The following is a 19598-nucleotide window of genomic DNA, read 5'->3' on the forward strand; positions in this document are numbered from 1 at the left end:
GTCAGCCAATTCATGTTAATTTTGAAGGTTTATCTTATAAATGTTTGTAACTTTAAAAAATGATATAATAAAAGTCACAACAACATCACTATAGCCTCTAAATCTAAATGTTAACAGGTTGGAGTACTAAAAAGTAATCTGATGATTCAAACTGACCATAAATTGCTCTACTTTCAATCATTATAAGAAATATATGATTAGTGTCATTAAAAATACGGACATGACACATCCAGCAGATCATACTAGCTTCATTTCTTTCAAGCCTACGCATGTCCTCAGCAGTCATGGCCCATGTTTCACTGCTGTGTAGCATGGCAGTTCACACACATGCATCATACAGTCTACCTTTCATCCTGAGTGAGAGGCCATTAGTTGTCAGCAGAGGTAGGAGCTCCTTGAACTTTGTCCAGGCTATTCTTATTCTAGCCGCTACACTCTCAGAGCAACCACCCCCACTACAGACTAGGTAGCGGAAACTATTAACTACTTCTAGTTTCTCTCCCTGGCATGTGATGGAATCTGTTTTCTGTACATCTTCAATTGCCCTTGTGCATCTGCCACACACAAAAACTATTTTCCCTGTTAACCTTCCTTTGATATTGCTGCACGTTTTATGCGCCCATAGCATACATTGGGTACATCGTATGGAGTTTCTACCCACACCTTTTCTACAGATCGAGCAGGCCCTCTACCTGAAGGGGATTGTGGTTTGACAGCCTTCCTACTTACTAAGACTTTGGTTTTTGCTAGGTTGACCCTAAGACACATGGAAACAAAATATATGCTGTCCAAAAACATAGCAACTGTTTATTTTTCGTTACTAGCAGAAAACCCATAAACAGTTGCTTTTACCTGTTATCTCTCCCAGGGTACATCTGGGTATATTCCAATCGGTTTTTCTTAGCAAAAAGCATAAATCCATTCATCGGTCGTTTGGCTTTTAAAGAGTCAGTTTTGACAACAGGCTGTTTTTTAGCTTGATTTTCTTCAAGATCTCGACGTTGCTGTGAATGGAAATTAAAAAATGAAATAGTCAAATGTGAGAGAAAAAAAATAGGAAATGGAATAATTCATCTAACATTTACTAGTTTCTCTTTAAATATTGGAAACAAGACTTACAATGGCTGTAAATTTACTACTGGCCACTATAGTCATGAGTTTAACACTTTAACATTTGAAGTAGCCACATCCAACCCAATTTTACCTGTTTTATGTTCAAACTGGCCAGATCTGACCTCTCACACCTACCCACAATGTCATTCTAAAAATCTTAAAGCTATGAGATGACACATGATTAATTCAAAACAATATGAATAAATAAGTATTACATTTGACAAAGTAATCTAAATGCAAAATTTAATTTTGCCACTGTCTTGTAAGTCTTGATAACATGTAAATCTGTTTTCTTCAGTTTAGTTTGCTGCCAACAACTTATACTTCAGTATAACTAATAAGATATAAGTTATAGTTATACTTAAGTATAAGTTCTACTTATACTTCATACAAGAGTAGTTTACATAAAGAGTAATATTAGGCAGGGATCTCTGTCATTTGATGATGAGGATTCAGTTGATCAATCAACTGAATTACCTGTTCCTAAATTAACATGTAGGTAACTGAATATTCCACAGACATGCACACTCAATGTAATTCACAGGCAGAATCAGTGTGACACAGACAAGGTTATGTCCTTTGGATTACAGATATAATCCACCTAATGGGTTTCTATTCAGTTTCCATCTACCCAATTTCACTAACTTGGTATGAGTCAACCAAAAGCTATAGAAAATGAAATGGCATAGGCACAAGAGACCACAAAGTAGGACCAAACTCAAGATCATGAGATAGTGAAGCAAAATCTTGATTCCTTAAAGCCAATCTGCACCTATAATAAAGGGCAATAGTAAGAAGTGTTTAAAACAACTGCTTCAACAAAAACCATTCCAACGATGTTATCATGGAAGAATGAATGTTGAATAATAAAGTAAAGGATGACACCAAAAGAATACTTTTGTGCTATCAATTAGTTTGGATACAGAATTGGTTAATATTGGCATTGAAATAAAACTAGTTTTGGAGTAGTGCATGGTCAGCTAAATCAACTTCAGTATTTGACTGGAACTTATTTTATCAATTCCATGAAGAATGACAGTTAAGTCAACCCCAGTAGGATTTGAACTCAGACAAAAAGAACATGACTAATTACTATAATGCATTTAACCTGGTCCACTATTGTTTCTGATATACTACTATCCTCAATTTGGTTAATAGTAAGGACTACATCTAAAGTTATAGCCAAGTTAATAAGATGCTGACAAGCTGAAAGTCTGAGTTTGTATTAGTTACTGAGGTTGTGTTGTGTCACTAGACAATAACCTAGACTACTTAACTATGAATAGTATCTAAGTATAGATACAAAACACTGCTGTAAGTAGCAGGTGTACTTTATAAGTGAAAAATATCATCAGTACTAGGTTAAAGCACACAATCAACTGGCATACCTAATCAAGAGAAATGCATCTCTCAGCCACTTAGATGTATGAAAGACGAGATAACTTCCTAACAAGATATTTCTCAGAGGCAGGTAACATACACAAGAATTTATGGAGAAAGATCTTGCACAAATTAGGTTCAATTAACAATTCCACAGCCCATGTCATCAGAACTCAAGTTATTCACAAATATTAGACGCAAGTTGGTTTCAGCACAAGATATAAACTGAGAATTACACTCAAGATTATCAAAACTATCAAAGTATTAAACAAAGTTCTCTATCTCTCTCTCTCTCTCTCTCTCTCACACACAGAGATTTATGTTTCTGAGTTTGTTAAGTTCATTTGTTGAGCACAAATATCCAATGAAAGTATAATTTTAAAAATTAAAAACAAAATTAATTGAATAGTTCAGTAAATCTAAACACAACAGGTGTAAGTACTATTGCTAAGCACTCAGGTTTAGCAATGTAAAATAACATAATCTACATTGAAGAAAAACACAAGAGACATCCTCTACAAGGCTGCACATCTCCTAAAAATACCAGCCAAATTTTCTACAGCTTCAATCTTTCATCTTAATAAAAGAAAAAAGGACTTATTGGGCAGTGTATTTCAAGATATGCCATTCAAGGTAAAACAGAGTGGTCATGGATGATGGATACTTTTGATCAAAAGTGTGCCTAAGCAGTAGTAAGTTGAAGCAAAATAAACAATAATACAACTGAACTGAGAAATATGCAAGAAAATATGACCTTGAATATTTTCCAACTCACATAAAAAAATTTTTTTTAAAAACTAGAGAAAAATAAAGCTACTAAAAGATAGCAGTCAAGTTTGATACCTTGAATCTTTTACTTTTTACTTGTTCCAGTCATTTGACTGTGGTTGTGCTGGAGCACACCTTGAAGAGTTTTAGTAAAACAGATCAATCCCAATACTTAGTTTTTAAAATCTAGTACTAAAGTTATACGAATGTAAACAAACCAACAACAGTTGCCGGGCAGTGTAGGTGAGATGAACACAGGTACAGACACCACACTTGATTTGTAATTTACTATGATCTTTTGAGGGTTTTTTCACCTCACCAATGCATAAGCAGTTCAGACAGAAAGCATGTCTGAAATGAAAGTTTATGTGTTAGCATAGATGGTTGAGTTTTCTCAAGCACTGCATATCACCAATCATCTTGTCCATTATCATTTCCTCTTTGAGACTAGTTTTATAAACAACAACACTACAATTAGTTGTGTGATCAGTACTCTGAACTGAATATTTTTCTAACCATTTTTAAGACCATCTCTTAATCTAGCTTCCTTACTTTTAGGTGAAGAAGGCAAACCAATCAACTTACTTTGGCCATATAGCTGAGTGCAAGAACAGCAGATGAATCTGATGGGGTAAAGTCAAAGCTGCAATTAGAAATAATTGAATATTAGAAGAATATATTCATCAAGGAATATACCACTCCCTATTCTGATTAACATAGAATGGTTTCATTATGGTAGACTATGTAAGCCCATACTTTTGGCATAACTGAATTAGCCATAGTAGTGTACACTAAACAATAAACAAGCAACAAGTTTAATAAGAAAGCATCATTATACTTATGAATTAACAAATTGTTTTGAAAACATATCACATACCGTTAATCTGCACTATTCCCTTTCACTTATAATAAAATGAGTATTCCTATAGCAGTATAGGTAATTCTGGTAGGAGTATGTTAAGTTGTTAGATGAAAGAGGTCATGAAATTGAACAATACGGCTTAAGAGTGCTCAGGTGCACTACAACTCATAAGGAAAAAAAAGCAAAAGTGTATGAACAGTAAATGAAATAATGCAAAGGAAATGAAAAGTGAATGAGTTGTTAAAGAACAAAAAAGAGGGGGAGCATCAGGTGTACAGTTAACAAATTTCAGGAAGCATGGAAGTTTTGAAGGATGCAGTGTTCTGACAGTCAACAGCTGGTGCAAGTAGTTTATTCCATGCTTCAGCAATTCTGAACTTGAAAAAATGGTTTCAAAAGTCATGGATGGTTTGTTGCTTTTGGATTTTGTAAAAATTCCAATGAAAATTTTGATTCTTGAGGGGCTACATAATAAACACACTCCCTTCAACTTCAAATTTTTGCTTCTCAAAAATTCTTCCTTGGTCAGACTCTTCCACCTCCATCCCACCACTGCTGCCGCTACTGCCATCAATTATCATCATTATTATTATTTTACATCCACTGTCCATGCTAGTATGGGTTGCTTGGGTCAATAAGATCCAACAAGTTGGAAAACATTATCAATTATCCATTGAGAAATGTTAAGAATTTGGGTTTAAAAGAAAGGAGGAGACCTTGGAAAACATGGAATGAGGTGGTGAAGGCTGTTCCCAGGATGCTGAGTCTCAAAGAGGAAATGATAATGGACCAAGATGATTGGTGATATGCAGTGCTTGAGAAAACCCAACCATCTATGCCAGCACAGCATGTCTGAAGTTCAAACATATGTGTATACACACAACTAGGTCCCTCAGTCACCTTGTCATGTCAACAACTGCTCTTCATTATTTCTTTCCCTTTCCTCCACTTAGACGACTAGGTCTCTGCCCCACCCTTGAGCACACTCCCTCACTTATAATTAAAATGTAAAAATGCTAAAGTTAAAGAGTACCTCAAATAATACACCAGAAAACTGACCTTTGCTGGAGTGTTTCAAACACTTCATGAGTATAAGTAGCATCATGGTGCAATGGAGGCAAACAGATATCATCTTCCTCCAGCTTCCGACATGGGATGCCATAATGCTCCACTGTTACAGCAGGATTATAAGATGACCATCCTAAAATTAAGAGAGAGGATCAAATGAATAAACAGGGATCACATACAGCAATATAATATTATAACAATAACCTCTTAAAAGAGAAGAGCTTTAATCAGTTGAATCAACCATCAGCATATCATTGACATTCATCATTGTAATGATCATAATGGAGTGAAAAATAACAACACCCATTCAGGAAGTGAATTCAATAGAGAAACACTAAATTAGATATTGTAAAAGAGTACAGCCATGGATGTATGCTTAATGAGATTTCTTAGGAAACACACTGGATTTGATCACACTGTGTGAAAATTCATCACAGACACACATACACACAGATAGATAGATTTATGTAAACATCAAACTGAAGCTCTACCCACCTCCCTCATGAAAAAAACTGTGTGTTTTTCAAACAAAGCATCCAATTACACAGATACTCCCACACCACTTATTAAAATATAGTGAATCAATGATTGGTTAGCAGAAACTTGAACCCAATAACACTAATGTTCATCAGCTGCGATATATATGAAAAAAAGAGAAGGCTATCTCATTGATAAAGCAGTTCAGCAGAAAAACAATGATTCCACAGTAACAAAACTTAAAATTATGTTGTTCAACCTCAGGTTGAAGCAAACATATGATCAAAAGAATTTTAAGTATGCCTATACAATATCATAAACTACATTGTGTCCGTTACATGTTAAGGCAGTAGGGTGTGATTTGAGGGTAAATTGTCAGTCTTTTTTAGCTTTAAGAGGGATCACATTGAGATTATTGCATTAGCTAAGGAAATCTGGGATTTATAAAGGTGTTGGAATGCACATATAGTGGGTCATCTCATAAATAATGCGGTTTTCTCAATTGCATGAACTAAAAGTCCGAAGGGGACGGGATAAACTACCTGCATCAACTAGTTATAAAAGCAGGTAGTAATTTTACCTTGTACTTATTCTTAGTGCAAGTTTTGAAGAGTGCAGTTTGATTTTTACAGTTATTTTTTCAAAGCTATAATGGAAGTAACAAAGGAGCATATTCAGCATATTTTGCCTTCGATAAATGGAAAATGCAAGGAATATTAATGCAGTATATGGAGATCAAACACTAAGCGTAAGCCAGTGTCAATGGTGGTTCCAGAGATTCTGAGCCGGAAACTACTGCCTAGAAGATGAGCCTTGTCCTAAAAGATCTGTAGAGCTTGACAAGGACATCCTGCAAACCCTGGTGAGACAAAATCCCATCGTAACTGTTGCGGAACTAACAGATAAACTTGGATTTGGTCATTCAACTATTCATCAACACCTACATGCCATCAGAAAAGTCAGCAAATTGGGTCAATGGGTTCCTCACAAACTTTCTAGAGTGAATGTGTGCTCTTCTTTGCTGTCATGTCTCACAAATGAACCTTTTTTGGACCGAATAGTGACTGGTGATTGAGAAATGGAATCTCTATAAAATGTCAAGCGCCAAAGACAGTGGGTAGAGACAGGAGAAACACCAGCACCCCAAGCTAAAGAAAGCTTTCACCCACATAAGGTGTTGTTATTTGTTTGGTGGGATATAAAAGGTTTAGTCCACTTTGAACTTTTAAACTCAAACCAAACAATAACAAAGGAGATCTACAGCAAGCAGTTTGAGCAGCTTAAATCAATGCTAGAAGAAAAATGACCATCTTTGGTTTCAAGACAAAAGGTGTTCTTCAATCAGGATAATGCTTGGCCACATACAGCAAGGATGACATTCCAAAAGCTGGAGCAGTTTGAATGGAAAACGATCCCCACCCACCATATTCGTCAGACACTGCTCCATCTGATTATCATTTATTCCAGTCTTCCAAATTATTTGGATAGAAAAAATATGAATTCTGTAGACAAGGTCAGAACAGTACTGGAGAAGTATTTTTTGTCACAGACAAGTCTACCAGATAGAAGGAAGAGCATTGTAGAAAATGAAGGAGAGTATATTTTAGATTAAAAAAGAACTTTGTTTATCTTAATTTTGAAAAATAAAAGAAGTAAAAAAGAAACACATTATTTATGGGATGACCAAATACTTCCCAAAAGTATTACTGTCACAAAGTACCTAATCATGTTGCAGGCTGACAAACCACAATACATGCAACCACAAAGTAATATGTCATACTGTTAAAGTAATACATTAAACTACTATAATGATGCTATTATACAATAATACACCACCTGTCTTACATTGCCATTAGTATACAACATTGAAATAGAGAAGTACACTATATTATGTATGGTGATTTTTAATGTTTTTGTTCCAAGTTAGACTTGATCGAACAGACCTATATCAAATCATTCCAGCCATGACTGACTTGTCTTTTTTCCAGACTTTGTATCAGGCAACGCTGTATCCAGTTTTAAAATGGTAAGGTGTGATTCAACTGACATTAATAGCAGACTAAGCAACCATATAGAGGATCCTTTATTAGCTGGTATAATAGGAAATGCATGCTTATACACATATTATAGTAAGAAATTAATACAATGCCATACAATATCATTCCAAACTATCATGCAATAGCACATTTCCATTCAAGATACACAATAAATAACCTTCATAAACCTTTTCCCACACAGCTATAATTAATCAAAGTCTTTATTTTTTACTAAGAAATTTCAGCAAAAAATAGTTTTAGAGGAATGGAAGAAGAACTTACCTTTCTCTAATACAAAAAATGGATGATCTGGTGCACATTTAGCCAACAATGAAGACTGGCTGTCAATATCTGGTGACATTTTCAAATTCAGATGCCATGCGTTGTTCTCTGAATCTTTTCCATCATATATTTTAGTCATACAAACAAGACGTAAGCCTTTTGCAGCATAGCTAAACAAATGATGGACAATAAAACAAAACAATAATTAGATTTGATAAAATGAAAACTTAGGAATGAAAGCTCAACTTTGCAGTAGTAGATATTTCAACTGTTGTGAAAATCATGACACCAAGATAGAGGTGTGCAACACTGCTATGACATATCATCCAGAGAAAAAACAAAGCACATATCAAAAATTAATCATCATCATCATTTAACGTCCGCTTTCCATGCTAGCATGGGTTGGACGATTTGACTGTGGACTGGTGAAACCAGATGGCTACACCAGGCTCCAATCTGATTTGGCAGAGTTTCTACAGTTGGATGCCCTTCCTAACGCCAACCACTCAATATATTGTCAATTTGTTTAAGGCAGAATCATTTGCACACAGGACAAAATACTCAGTGGCATTTCATCTGCCCTTATGTTCTGAGTTTAAATTCCACAGGGGTCGACTTTGCTGTTCATTCTTTCAGGCTCAATAAAATAAATACCAGTTGAGCACTGGGAGTTGATATAATTGACTTACTCCCTCCCTTGAATTTGCTGGCCTTGAGCCAAAATATGAAAACAGTATACTGTTAATCTGTTTTCCAAAACTCTGTGGTAAGTTGCCAACATCAGTGTTCTTTAATAGACCCTTGAGCCTGAGAAATTTCAGTCATCAAGCACCAAAAAGTTCACTAAACCATTGTCACTACAATCAGTGTTAAAATTATTAACAATAAAAAGCAAAATCTGAACAGTAAAACTGAACATCTGAACATGTAACATGGTCACACTGTAACACTGCATAGCAATGTGTAACATTCTCATAAAACAATGAAGAATGATGCAAGTGGGTTGCTAAGACTTATTGGGGCAAGCGAAAGCGAAATCGGGATGGCACCTGTGCCCAGCGTCGCCTTTCTGGCACTTGTGCCCGTGGCATGTGTAATGGACTTTCGAGCGAGATCGTTGCCAGTGCCCCTGGACTGGCTCTTGTGCGGGTGGCACATAAAATACACCATTTGAGCGTGGCTGTTGCCAGTACCGCCTGACTGGCCTCGTGAGGGTGGCACGTAAAAGCACCCACTACACTCTCAGAGTGGTTGGCGTTAGGAAGGGCATCCAGCCGTAGAAACTCTGCCAAAGCAGATTGGAGCCTGGTGTAGCCATCCGGTTTCACCAGTCCTCAGTCAAATCGTCCAACCCATGCTAGCATGGAAAGCAGACGTTAAACGATGATGATGATGATGATGATGATAACGAAATAAATGGAAATGATTAGGACTATTCAACAACAGTTGTTACTGATTGTATAGCAATGTATCCTATTTTAAATATTTTCACATATCTCGTTAAATATAGCTCTTTCGTAGTATATATCATTCTGTGCACAAAATTCCTCACATATGATAGCCATAAGAACTGAAATATTGAACCCAACAATATCATTAATGATACCAATACCAACAGTAAAAGCAGTGGGATTTTTCAAAGCAGATTGGGCAGCTATATCAAACGGATCAGTCAATTAAACCATAATTACCATACTATATCTCATGTTGACAACACAGTATCCAATTTTATTTAGAGGATCATTCTCTTGGTAACGATATTCAATCTTAAGGGTTATCAGCACATATTTAGTTGATGATTGCTGGATAAAGTTTGTTCGATGTATGTAGACTGTGAGTTATGGATGCATTCTGTTTCAAGACCTTTTTTTATGCAGCTGGTCATAAATCTGACAGTAACTAGTGGTACATCAGTAGAAAATAAAGCCTGCTTCAACTATAACTGCTGCCTTCGACAGACGTAACTAATAATAGTTTTAAGTAGATATGTTATCAAAAGATTCAAGGAAGCATAACCAATAACAGCTTCAGATACTGGAACCTTGCATAAGTACATCATCTTAGACTTATTACATACAGCCACAATATAGTTAGATACTCTTAGACTACTTATATAGTCCATCATCTTAGATTTCACAGTTAGATACATCATTTTTGGTGTCTGAATAATTTATTTTTTAAATAATACTAGTTTTTTTTTTTTTCGTCTTTTTTTTTATATGCCATCAACAGTGTATCTTATTGTACATTTGCTTAGTGGTTCTCCTGTCACTATTTCAACAGGTGGAGTGAAGTCTGTATTTCACTGAATGAGGTCATAAAAGATTAGAACCATCTCTTCTATTGTACTTCTTGAAATAATCAAAATAATACTAATCAATGACTGATATTTTCTCTCACTGCTTCCTTTTTGATGTTCCTCTACATTAAATATGTTAACACTAACTTTTGCTTTTAATCTATAACAAATATTATTATTCTTTTTCAGTTATCTTTTTGATGTTCCCAGCATTTGTCAGTTAAGCCTTTCCAATCAATAAAGGTCTTCTGAACTGTTACTTCTTTGGATTTCTGTACCATTAAGCAGATGGCTCTTCTTGGACAAAATGCCCATAACTGTCCCAGATGTTCTGGTACTCATTCTTGAGGAGTAGATTAACTTAGGCAATAAAATATCCTACCCAAGAACATAACAAAATACCTACAATAGATTTGAACCCTATGTACACGAACTGATAATGCACATCCATATCCATTCTTACACAGCCATTTCACTTCAACCCTGTGGGATGTAACGACATTCAAACCTTGCCAAGAGCAATCAAAGTGAAATAGTTACAATCAGGAAACAAAACCTGTTTCAAATAGTGGACTGTTTAGCTTTCTGTTTATTTCTTTCATTTTATTTTTTCATTCATCTTTTAAAAAATTATTTCTTTCTTTTTTGTATGAAACAAAAACTTATATTCAGCTTATTCTCAACAGGGGCCTCAACTGAATAGGGAAGTAACATACCTGACAAGGTGAGTTATCCATCCTAAAAAACATTTCATTTACAACCAGTTCAACTGTCATGTGGATTAAATAAAAATAAAATGCTCACCTGTCTTTGTTATCTTCTTTGCCACAAGAAGAAGCTGATTTGGAGAGAAGTTCAAGTCGTGCAAGTTCTTCAGCAGTTTGCCAGTTTGTCTCTGGAAATTGTATCTGAACACCTGAAATGCATTATGGATAAGTGAATTAACAGCATTTCAAGATTATTCCCTAGTGATAAAGTAAAGATGGGGATTTGCAGAACATCATTTTTAAAATTAGCCATCACTTTAGTGGCAGTGGGGTAGCTTAATTGCCTTCTGTAAGTCAATTATTCTATCAGAGAGGTGCAACTGAATATCATTTAATCTTGCAATAATAGGTAAATGAGATTAGTTTGTTGTTGCTTTTGTTTAAATTTGGATCAGTTCTTTATTGAGAGTTGTTTTTTGTTTTTCACTTCTTTTTTCTCTGAAAGTGTCCTCTTCCCATTTTTAAGACAACAGCATGTAAATTGAAAGTGATTTAGCTACTATTTCTCACACGTCAATCATAGAGATCATAAAGCTAATGTGTTTGAAAGAGTAAAGGACAGAAATCAGGATGGTAGTGGTAGTGGATAATACAAAGTCAAGTAGTTAAGTTGCAGAGAAATATGACTCTGAGAAGGACTGGTTGTGTAATGTAATGCTGGGTAAGGTGTACATAGGGTTAAACACAGAACTATGCAATAGAGTGAGGAAATATGGTGTGCATGTTCCTTCAGAGTGAGGTTTATAGCAGAACTTCTGAAACAAACTGAGGTTGTGGTGGGGGAATATGGAGTAGAAGTAGAGTTAATGATTAAATAAGTTTAATATTTAAAAAGACACAGCAAATTCGATGTATAAAGGTTATTTATGTAACATTATATTAATCATTTTATGTTTTCTCCTCACTCCTATCTAAATTAGATTACAGAGCAGAGTGAACATGTTTTCTATTTCTAAGGCAGAGAGAGCCACTGATATAAAGGAAGAGTCAAAGCTAACAACAGTGATAGCAAAACAAAAGGATTGGTGTGGGTAAAGACAAGTCTTTACAGACATAGGTACTTACCTTTCATGAAACACTGCCATACAGTTGTAGGCCAGGGATGAGACCAAGTACTGTTACCTTTACTGGAATCTTCTGGTGAAGCTGGACATGGGGCTGAGGATGAGACTTGTGGATCACTGCCATCGGCACTACTGCAATGACAAATCAGTAAATACTGTGATGTTTGATTCTAAACAAACAAAATACACATACTCACAAATGTCCAAACACAAACAGACTTATAAACAGAACACAGATATATTAATATACACAAGAGCAACACACTAGTTCACAATAAAATACCCAACCAACCCACAATACAAACATTTCTCTATACACAAAAAAATGTTACAGGATCATTTATATACAGACATCTTGCTGCTACCTATATGCACGTCCTCCTCATATCAACCTTGCCAACACACATATCCATGTCTAGCCGTTTAATAAGTGATGTGTGAAGAAGATAGAAAATAGTAGAAATTCACCTAGGTTGTTGATGTTTTATGCTGGTGGTTTCTGTCTTTAGAAGAGGGCTTTCAGGACCCGTTGCAATAATTGCCAACTGCTGCAGTTTGTTTACATCTGTGGTTGGGTTATTATCATCAACTGATGGCCATGTTGTTGTAGTAGGGCTACTAACAAGAGGAGAGACAGCTGAAGACAAAGTTAGAGGCATAGGCTTGCACTTCCCACAGTTGCCCTCTGTCTTAATTGTTTTTGTGTCAGCTGAATCACAGGTTATTTCTGCAATAAAAGGAAAATAAATAAGAAATAGCATGAACAACAACAACAATGATGAACAACTGCTTGCCTTGTTGAATTAACAAATTACCACTAGCATCATCTATTAAGTAACTCACAATGATTGACAGTAGGACACACATGATACAAGGGTTTCTGCTTAGTCACTAGTATTCTATCAAACTCAGCAATATTTGAATTCAGATAATGTATATCAGCAAATACACTAATCCCTTTAATACTTCCATAAATGCCAGTACTACAATGTTAATAATGATAATAATTATGATGTTAATGAGTATGACCAAAATTAATAATAATGTCCAAACAGCTTCCCAGTTCTTTAGCATTATCCACTGACATCATCAGATCAAGAAACATGAAGATTAAAAATCAACTATCAAAGTTTGTTAATGTGAGGTCCTCACCCATCTCACCCCCTTGAGAAACATGTAAATTTATTCAGTTATTTTTTTTCCCTTGGAAACTAAAGGATACATTGTTAAACAATCAAATGAAACTAATAAATCAGAGGTTTTCTAAAAATTATTGCAGCCCAGTTTTTATTTCAGCAAGATTCTCACATCAAATTGCAATGGTCTGAATGGAAATACACTTCTTTAATATACTTCATCCATGTACCTTTAATAGAGAGTATCACCACTACAGTAACACTTCCACTGCTACAATCATCATCATTCTCTTGACAATTTGTGCAGGTAATGAAACATTATGGTGCATCTGCTACTGTTCTTGTGCATTAACATCATCGTTATTTTTATGTCTACTTTTCCATACTGGCATAACTTGGATGGGTTTTCAATATTTCACCATTTTCCCTATAAAAATCACTTTCCTAAAGATCTGACCTCATCACTTATTTTCATACTTTCTTCAGTCCCCAGCACTTTGCACTATCAGTACACACCACTTTCATTTTTTTTAAGAATTCATCCTCTATCTACATCTAGTGTGCTAACCAGTCTGGTTGCCTTTCTTACATATATCAGCTGATTCCTTTAATGCCCAGCTACTCTCTCAGCTCATTTATGTTACTCAATTATAACTTACTGTCTACCTTCATCAATCATATAAGTTAATTTCCTCTTTTACTAAGATGGACTTTCTTTCATGGTTCATCCAACAGCTAATTACTCCTGTATTAATTATGATTTTATTCAACATATTCCCCTCTCAGATTCACACACTTATTGCAGCAGTCCTTCAGTTTTTCTAAGCCCTGTAAAAAAATTCAGAAGGTTGGGCTTCCAATCAGGCCTATTACAACTGTAGGCTTGGTTCTGTGTTAGTCTGTCACAGGTCTCATAACAACTTTTGTAAACCCGTTATTTGCACTGTGCACATAGTAGTATACACTTATTGACATCTCGTAAATAACCACTTTCAGAGGGCACTGGGATTTATGTGTGGTCCATTGAGTAAACACTTCTATAAACCAATCTGCCCTCCATTTCTATTGTAACACTGAGCAAGAGTAACTACAGTGTGTATCATGAACTTCATAGGAGCGAATAATGGGTGTACTCTGCAACATGTATGATATTCACCTGCTCTCATTCATTAAACAAAACATACACACACAGAGTCAAGAATTAATCATAGTAATCAATACTGGAAATATTAGGAATATCAGAATTAGCAAGTTGAGTGTAATCCAAAATTTGGGTTTATTCAAAAATCCTTACAGATTTAAATCTATTTCATGAGCCAAAGCTAATAATTACCAAAGATTAACTGAAAATTACTTCACTCTTAAATATATACAGGTTGGAAATAACTGGTTAATTGAAATTCTACCTATAACTCCCGAACATTGATTAACTTGCATTAATCATGATATACTGCACAAGGTACAAATATCTATGAGGGGAAGTCAAAAATTATCTGCACTTCCACCATAACATATCTTTATTATTGTCACACCGCCTTCTGTGAATGCATGCTTATAGTTGGTACTACTATGGTCATGTGATTGAAGTTTGAGCCTGATCACACCATTTTTCTTTCTGGCTTTACAGTGTAAGCATGGCCGCTCCACTAGCAATGTGCACCAAAGAAGAACAAAGAGCAGAGATCCAATTTCTCTGATTAGAAGGTGTGTCGGGTGCTGAAATTCATTGGAGGCTTTTAGCATAATTGGTTAATGGTTTCAACAGTCTGGGTGGCTGTGTGTGGGCATGCATTGTCATGCAACAATAAAACTTTCTTCGACAATAGGCTTCAGCATTTGGTGTAAATTGTTGGCTTCAGTTTGTTGGCCAGCAAAGCATTGTACCTTGCACTGTTGATTGTACACCCCTTTTCCAGGTAGTCTTCCAGTAGAGGCCCTTTTGAGTCCCCAAAAAGGGTTAGCATCACTTTTCCTGAGGAAGGCTGAGTCTTGAACTTCTTTGTCGCTGGCGAGCCAGGATATTTTCGCTCCATACACTGTCTTCTGCATCCTGCCTCATAATGATGGACCTACATTTCATCTGTAACTATTCTGTTCAAAAATTATTAATCTGCAGAGAACGAGCTACCTCATTGATGACAACTCGCAGATTCACCATCACCATTTCGTCAGTGATGGAGGTTGACGGGAATCCTGCTCCCTCTTCATGCATCACACTTGTCTGGCCACTTTTAAACTTCTCGATCCACTCATACACATTTCTACATGGTAGTGCACTGTCCCTGTATTGTGCTAAAAGCCTCCAATGAATTTCAGCACCTGACACACCTTCCAACCAGAGAAATTGGATCACTGTTCTTTGTTCTTCTTTGGTGCACATTGCTAGTGAAGCGGTCATGCTTACACTGTAAAGCCAGAAAGAAAAATGGTGCAATCAGGCTCAAACTTTGATCACGTGTTTTTTTTGTTTTTTATGGGAAGAAATGAGGAGGTTGGACCTCAGGGTGTTGGATCTGAAAATCAAGATGAGGACAAGCCTGAGAGAAATGACAATATGTTGTCTCCAGACCTGTGCTGGCATGAGAAAAAACTTCAGTGAAGCAACAAGGATAATGATTATGGTAGTTTATAAGTTAGAGCTGGTTTCTCTTCCAACGGTTTGACCATATAACTTTCAAGTGGAAGCAATACATTTTGTGAGCCAGACAGATGACAGCAAGAGGTGTAATGCATTTTGAATCATAATTTGATAGAGTATATAGCCTGTTCTTATTATAATTTAACTATTCAACTACGAAGAAGAAATTATACCTATTCTCCCATTAGATAGGCTGAGACTTAAATTAATGTCTTACTCACTCAGGGACACAGCATATTGGCTGTAGTAAGATTTGAAAACATGAGCTTGTAATGAAATAATTAAGTGCCTTCACATCATAGCTATACATAGGTTACTATAAATATTAAACAATTACATCATACACATAAATCCATATAAATAGAAAATGCAAGTATATTTGTAAAATCATCATATGTATAGATTATATAATTAATTTGTTTCAATACAATTATCTAATAGAGAGGTATCCTTTGAAGGGAGAGGTTTATCTCGTATCAGTTTAACATCACTAAACTAGAATTAAGTACTAGCCCTTAAAAGGGTTTAGGTAATATTTTCACTTTTATTGCATTTTAAATACAGATGCAGGTAATTCCAAGACTATTTTTTTATATAAGGAAAGTGTACTAATGAAACATGTGTTAACACAAATGCCCTTTGAACCTTCGTTGAAAATTAAGGTCTGATGCTTAGCTCTAGTTTTATGGCATGAAACAGATGAAATAAACTTGTATCTGGATTGGATACCAGTCTCACATAAGTGAAATTCCAAACAGATTGGTATCTATTCTTCAGAGGTGAACTCAGGCATACTAGAACAAAATGTTCTGCTCAGAAACAAAAAAATAATTGCAGTATTTAGATCACAGCCTGTGAAGAGAGAAACTCTAAATCTACTTGGCCAATTCACCTTTTCATGTATTACTACATCTGTTTCACTCAATGTGACACATAGAAGGCTGAATGCTCTCAAGTGATGCACAGCAAGCCGAATGATAAAAAATAATATCAAAGTCAAATCCCAGATTAGAAGGGTTAGTGGATGTTGTTACATTATCAAAGTAAACATTTAAGAATGTAACAATGAAGTGCTTCTCCATCTAAAACCTCAGACTATGAACCAGAACTCAACAGTTAAATACACTGAATGAATTACCAACTTGCTAAATTAACAAGTAAGTGGCTGAGTATTCCACAGATACATGTACCCTTAATGAATCAGTGTAGTAACACAATGTGTGAAATACAGGTACAATCCAACCAATGGGTTTCCATACAATTTCCGTCTAGTGCATTTCAATTACAAAGCTTAGACATAAACAAAACTATATTAAAAGACAATTACCCAAGATACTACAGTGAGAAAGAAATCAAAACCTTATGACAATGGAGCAAACTTCTCAACCACTCATGAGCATACACACACACACACACAGCTACAAAGGTATTAATACCTCTACAATATTCTGTCTGCTGAAGTGGTTGTGCCATTGATTCATCAGCTGATGTGTCTTGGGACAAATAATCCTCATTAGCAGAATCATCCGTATCTGCATCACTGGCAGATTTATCTGTTTTGTAGTTCTGGAAACCACCACCTGTCCCATAGCAGCCTTTAGTTTTGCCACGATGGTATTTTAAACCGTTGGCACTGAAAATAGAAAAGAAAAGAGTAAATTATTAGAAAAAAAATATCAAAAGCAAAACAAAGAAATATAGTCAAAAAATGAAAATTAAATAATAGCATTCACAAAGATCACACCAACTCAGTACTTTGATGAGTACAAGATTATTTTTTACTGTAAAACTAACAAAAGTGAAAGGTCATGACCCTATTCTGGTAAACAGTTTTAACTTCTCACTTAAATTTCCAACACACCAATCCTTTAAAACAATAGGATGGTCCATCTAGGAAGTGACCTGAGATTTCATATTCACTTCCCTTATTATAATTAGATTTTTCTATCTTTCTTTCTCTCTCTCTGTCTATCTCTCCCTCTCTCTTCATCACTCCCTCTACTTATCTCTCTGTCTCTCCTTGTCTAGTCTCAGTAACTATTTTAGCAATTTAACTATTTTTAATGTTACATTTTAGTGCATCTAAAAATCATAAACTACTTTTATTTTTCAAATAAACATAAAACAACAAGAATGGATAATTCAGAAGCTGACTACAATAAAAATGGGCAATTTAAAAGTTGTTACATTCAAGAATTTCCCCCCAAAGCATTAAGAATACAAGCAGAATATTATTTTGTTGCAATACGAGACAGAGAGGAAAATTCCTCCAACTAATCACTGATTACCATATTAGCAAGGTCCACATTGCGAATAAACGTTCAAATCAGACAGACAATTATAGAATATTTTATATTTGAAGAAGTTCCATAAATTTGACAACACTGCCTTCTCTTTTAAGATTATTGCTATTACTACAACTGTTACTACCACTGCCACTAACACCAACATCTTCCTTCCACATCCACACTGTAAAAGTTGCAAACTATAATACCATTCATGCTTAAATTGACTCTACCCTTTTGTTACCAACCCGACTGAAACCGGCTCTGGCTCTTTAGTATAAATTCAAATCTTCCACCAAATCTGAGACACAATTTATGTTCCTAACACTAGCTTAATGATAACGAAGTTATTTTACTAAACTTTTTGTTATATTTAAGATAATTGAAAGAAACACAGAGCATCTCAAAATAAATGCAGTAGCGAAAGGGTTAATGCCTTCCCTTATCCCTTATTGAATCTCCTCCTCCCAAGTCTCACCTTAAACCAGTGTTTCTTAACTATTTTTACCTATGGACCCCTTTGATTCTTATTTTACTTTACAGGACCTCTGTAGCTATTCAGTGTATAAAAAAAATCTTACTGTACTTTTATAATTAAATATTATTTAGGAATTATATTAAAAAAATTAAAATATATTATATATATGGCAGAAGTATAAGCAATTAATTGCACATAAATGTTAACAATAAAATCTATAAATGTGGACCCCGGTTGAGAAATGCTGCTTTAAACTAATATTTATTCAAATACTTCCCCACAGATTTACACTCTATTGAAATTCCTGTCCTGACCACATATTCCTAAAACCTACTAACCATCAACAAGTCAACATTAACCACATTAATCTTTCCTAATTACCTGAAATAGAAAAATAAGGTCAAATATATATGAGCAAGCCATTTTCTTTATGTATTAACAAAAACAAAAACAAAATATTTAATATCAACGAAAAATTTCTTCCTCAGCTCTAATACATGTCTTCTTCATGCTACTAATAGTCTAACATATATGTTAGATGTTAACATCACTGCATATTTTCATTTAACCCTACTCCTCTACTCTGCCCTACTGATAAACTTGTGTTGCCCTGTCACAGCTGGTTACCATTATCTTAAGATAAAAGTACCCAGAGTATATCAAGCATTTTCAATAGTGATTCTACTTTTTGGGAATCAAGTCTGATAGAAGTAAGAACCCATCGAATAAATTCATTTTGCTGCATATCAAATCAAGATACTAGAAATAGCAAACACTTAAAGTAGGTAGCTAACTAAGCAGTCACACTAAAACTGAAATGCTCTCAGTTCAAATAGTAACTTTTTTCTCTTAATATGCATGTATGTAGTGCACTTTAGAAATAAGATGAATGGTGGTAGTATGATTAAAGACAGACAAATATATATATATATATATATATATATA

At 35.1% G+C, this 19598-nt stretch overlaps 1 protein-coding gene across 2 annotated transcripts in view; it reads right to left on the reverse strand.

The window, feature by feature from the left end:
- Positions 1-837: 837 nt before the first annotated feature.
- Positions 838-19598, reverse strand: part of LOC106881002 (HMG box-containing protein 1) — a 64234-nt gene continuing 45473 nt past the window's right edge. For both annotated transcript variants that reach the window (XM_052972165.1, XM_052972169.1), the window contains 8 exons: positions 17327-17523; positions 12585-12843; positions 12118-12248; positions 11090-11201; positions 7987-8156; positions 5183-5324; positions 3847-3904; positions 838-1004 (listed from right to left, as the gene is read on the reverse strand). In XM_052972165.1, coding sequence (XP_052828125.1) covers positions 849-1004; positions 3847-3904; positions 5183-5324; positions 7987-8156; positions 11090-11201; positions 12118-12248; positions 12585-12843; positions 17327-17523 — 1225 coding nt within the window. In that variant the 3' untranslated portion in view covers positions 838-848. The remainder of the gene's footprint in view (positions 1005-3846; positions 3905-5182; positions 5325-7986; positions 8157-11089; positions 11202-12117; positions 12249-12584; positions 12844-17326; positions 17524-19598) is intronic.

Source organism: Octopus bimaculoides, chromosome 1 (genome assembly GCF_001194135.2).
Source record: "Octopus bimaculoides isolate UCB-OBI-ISO-001 chromosome 1, ASM119413v2, whole genome shotgun sequence".
NCBI lineage: Eukaryota > Metazoa > Mollusca > Cephalopoda > Octopoda > Octopodidae > Octopus > Octopus bimaculoides.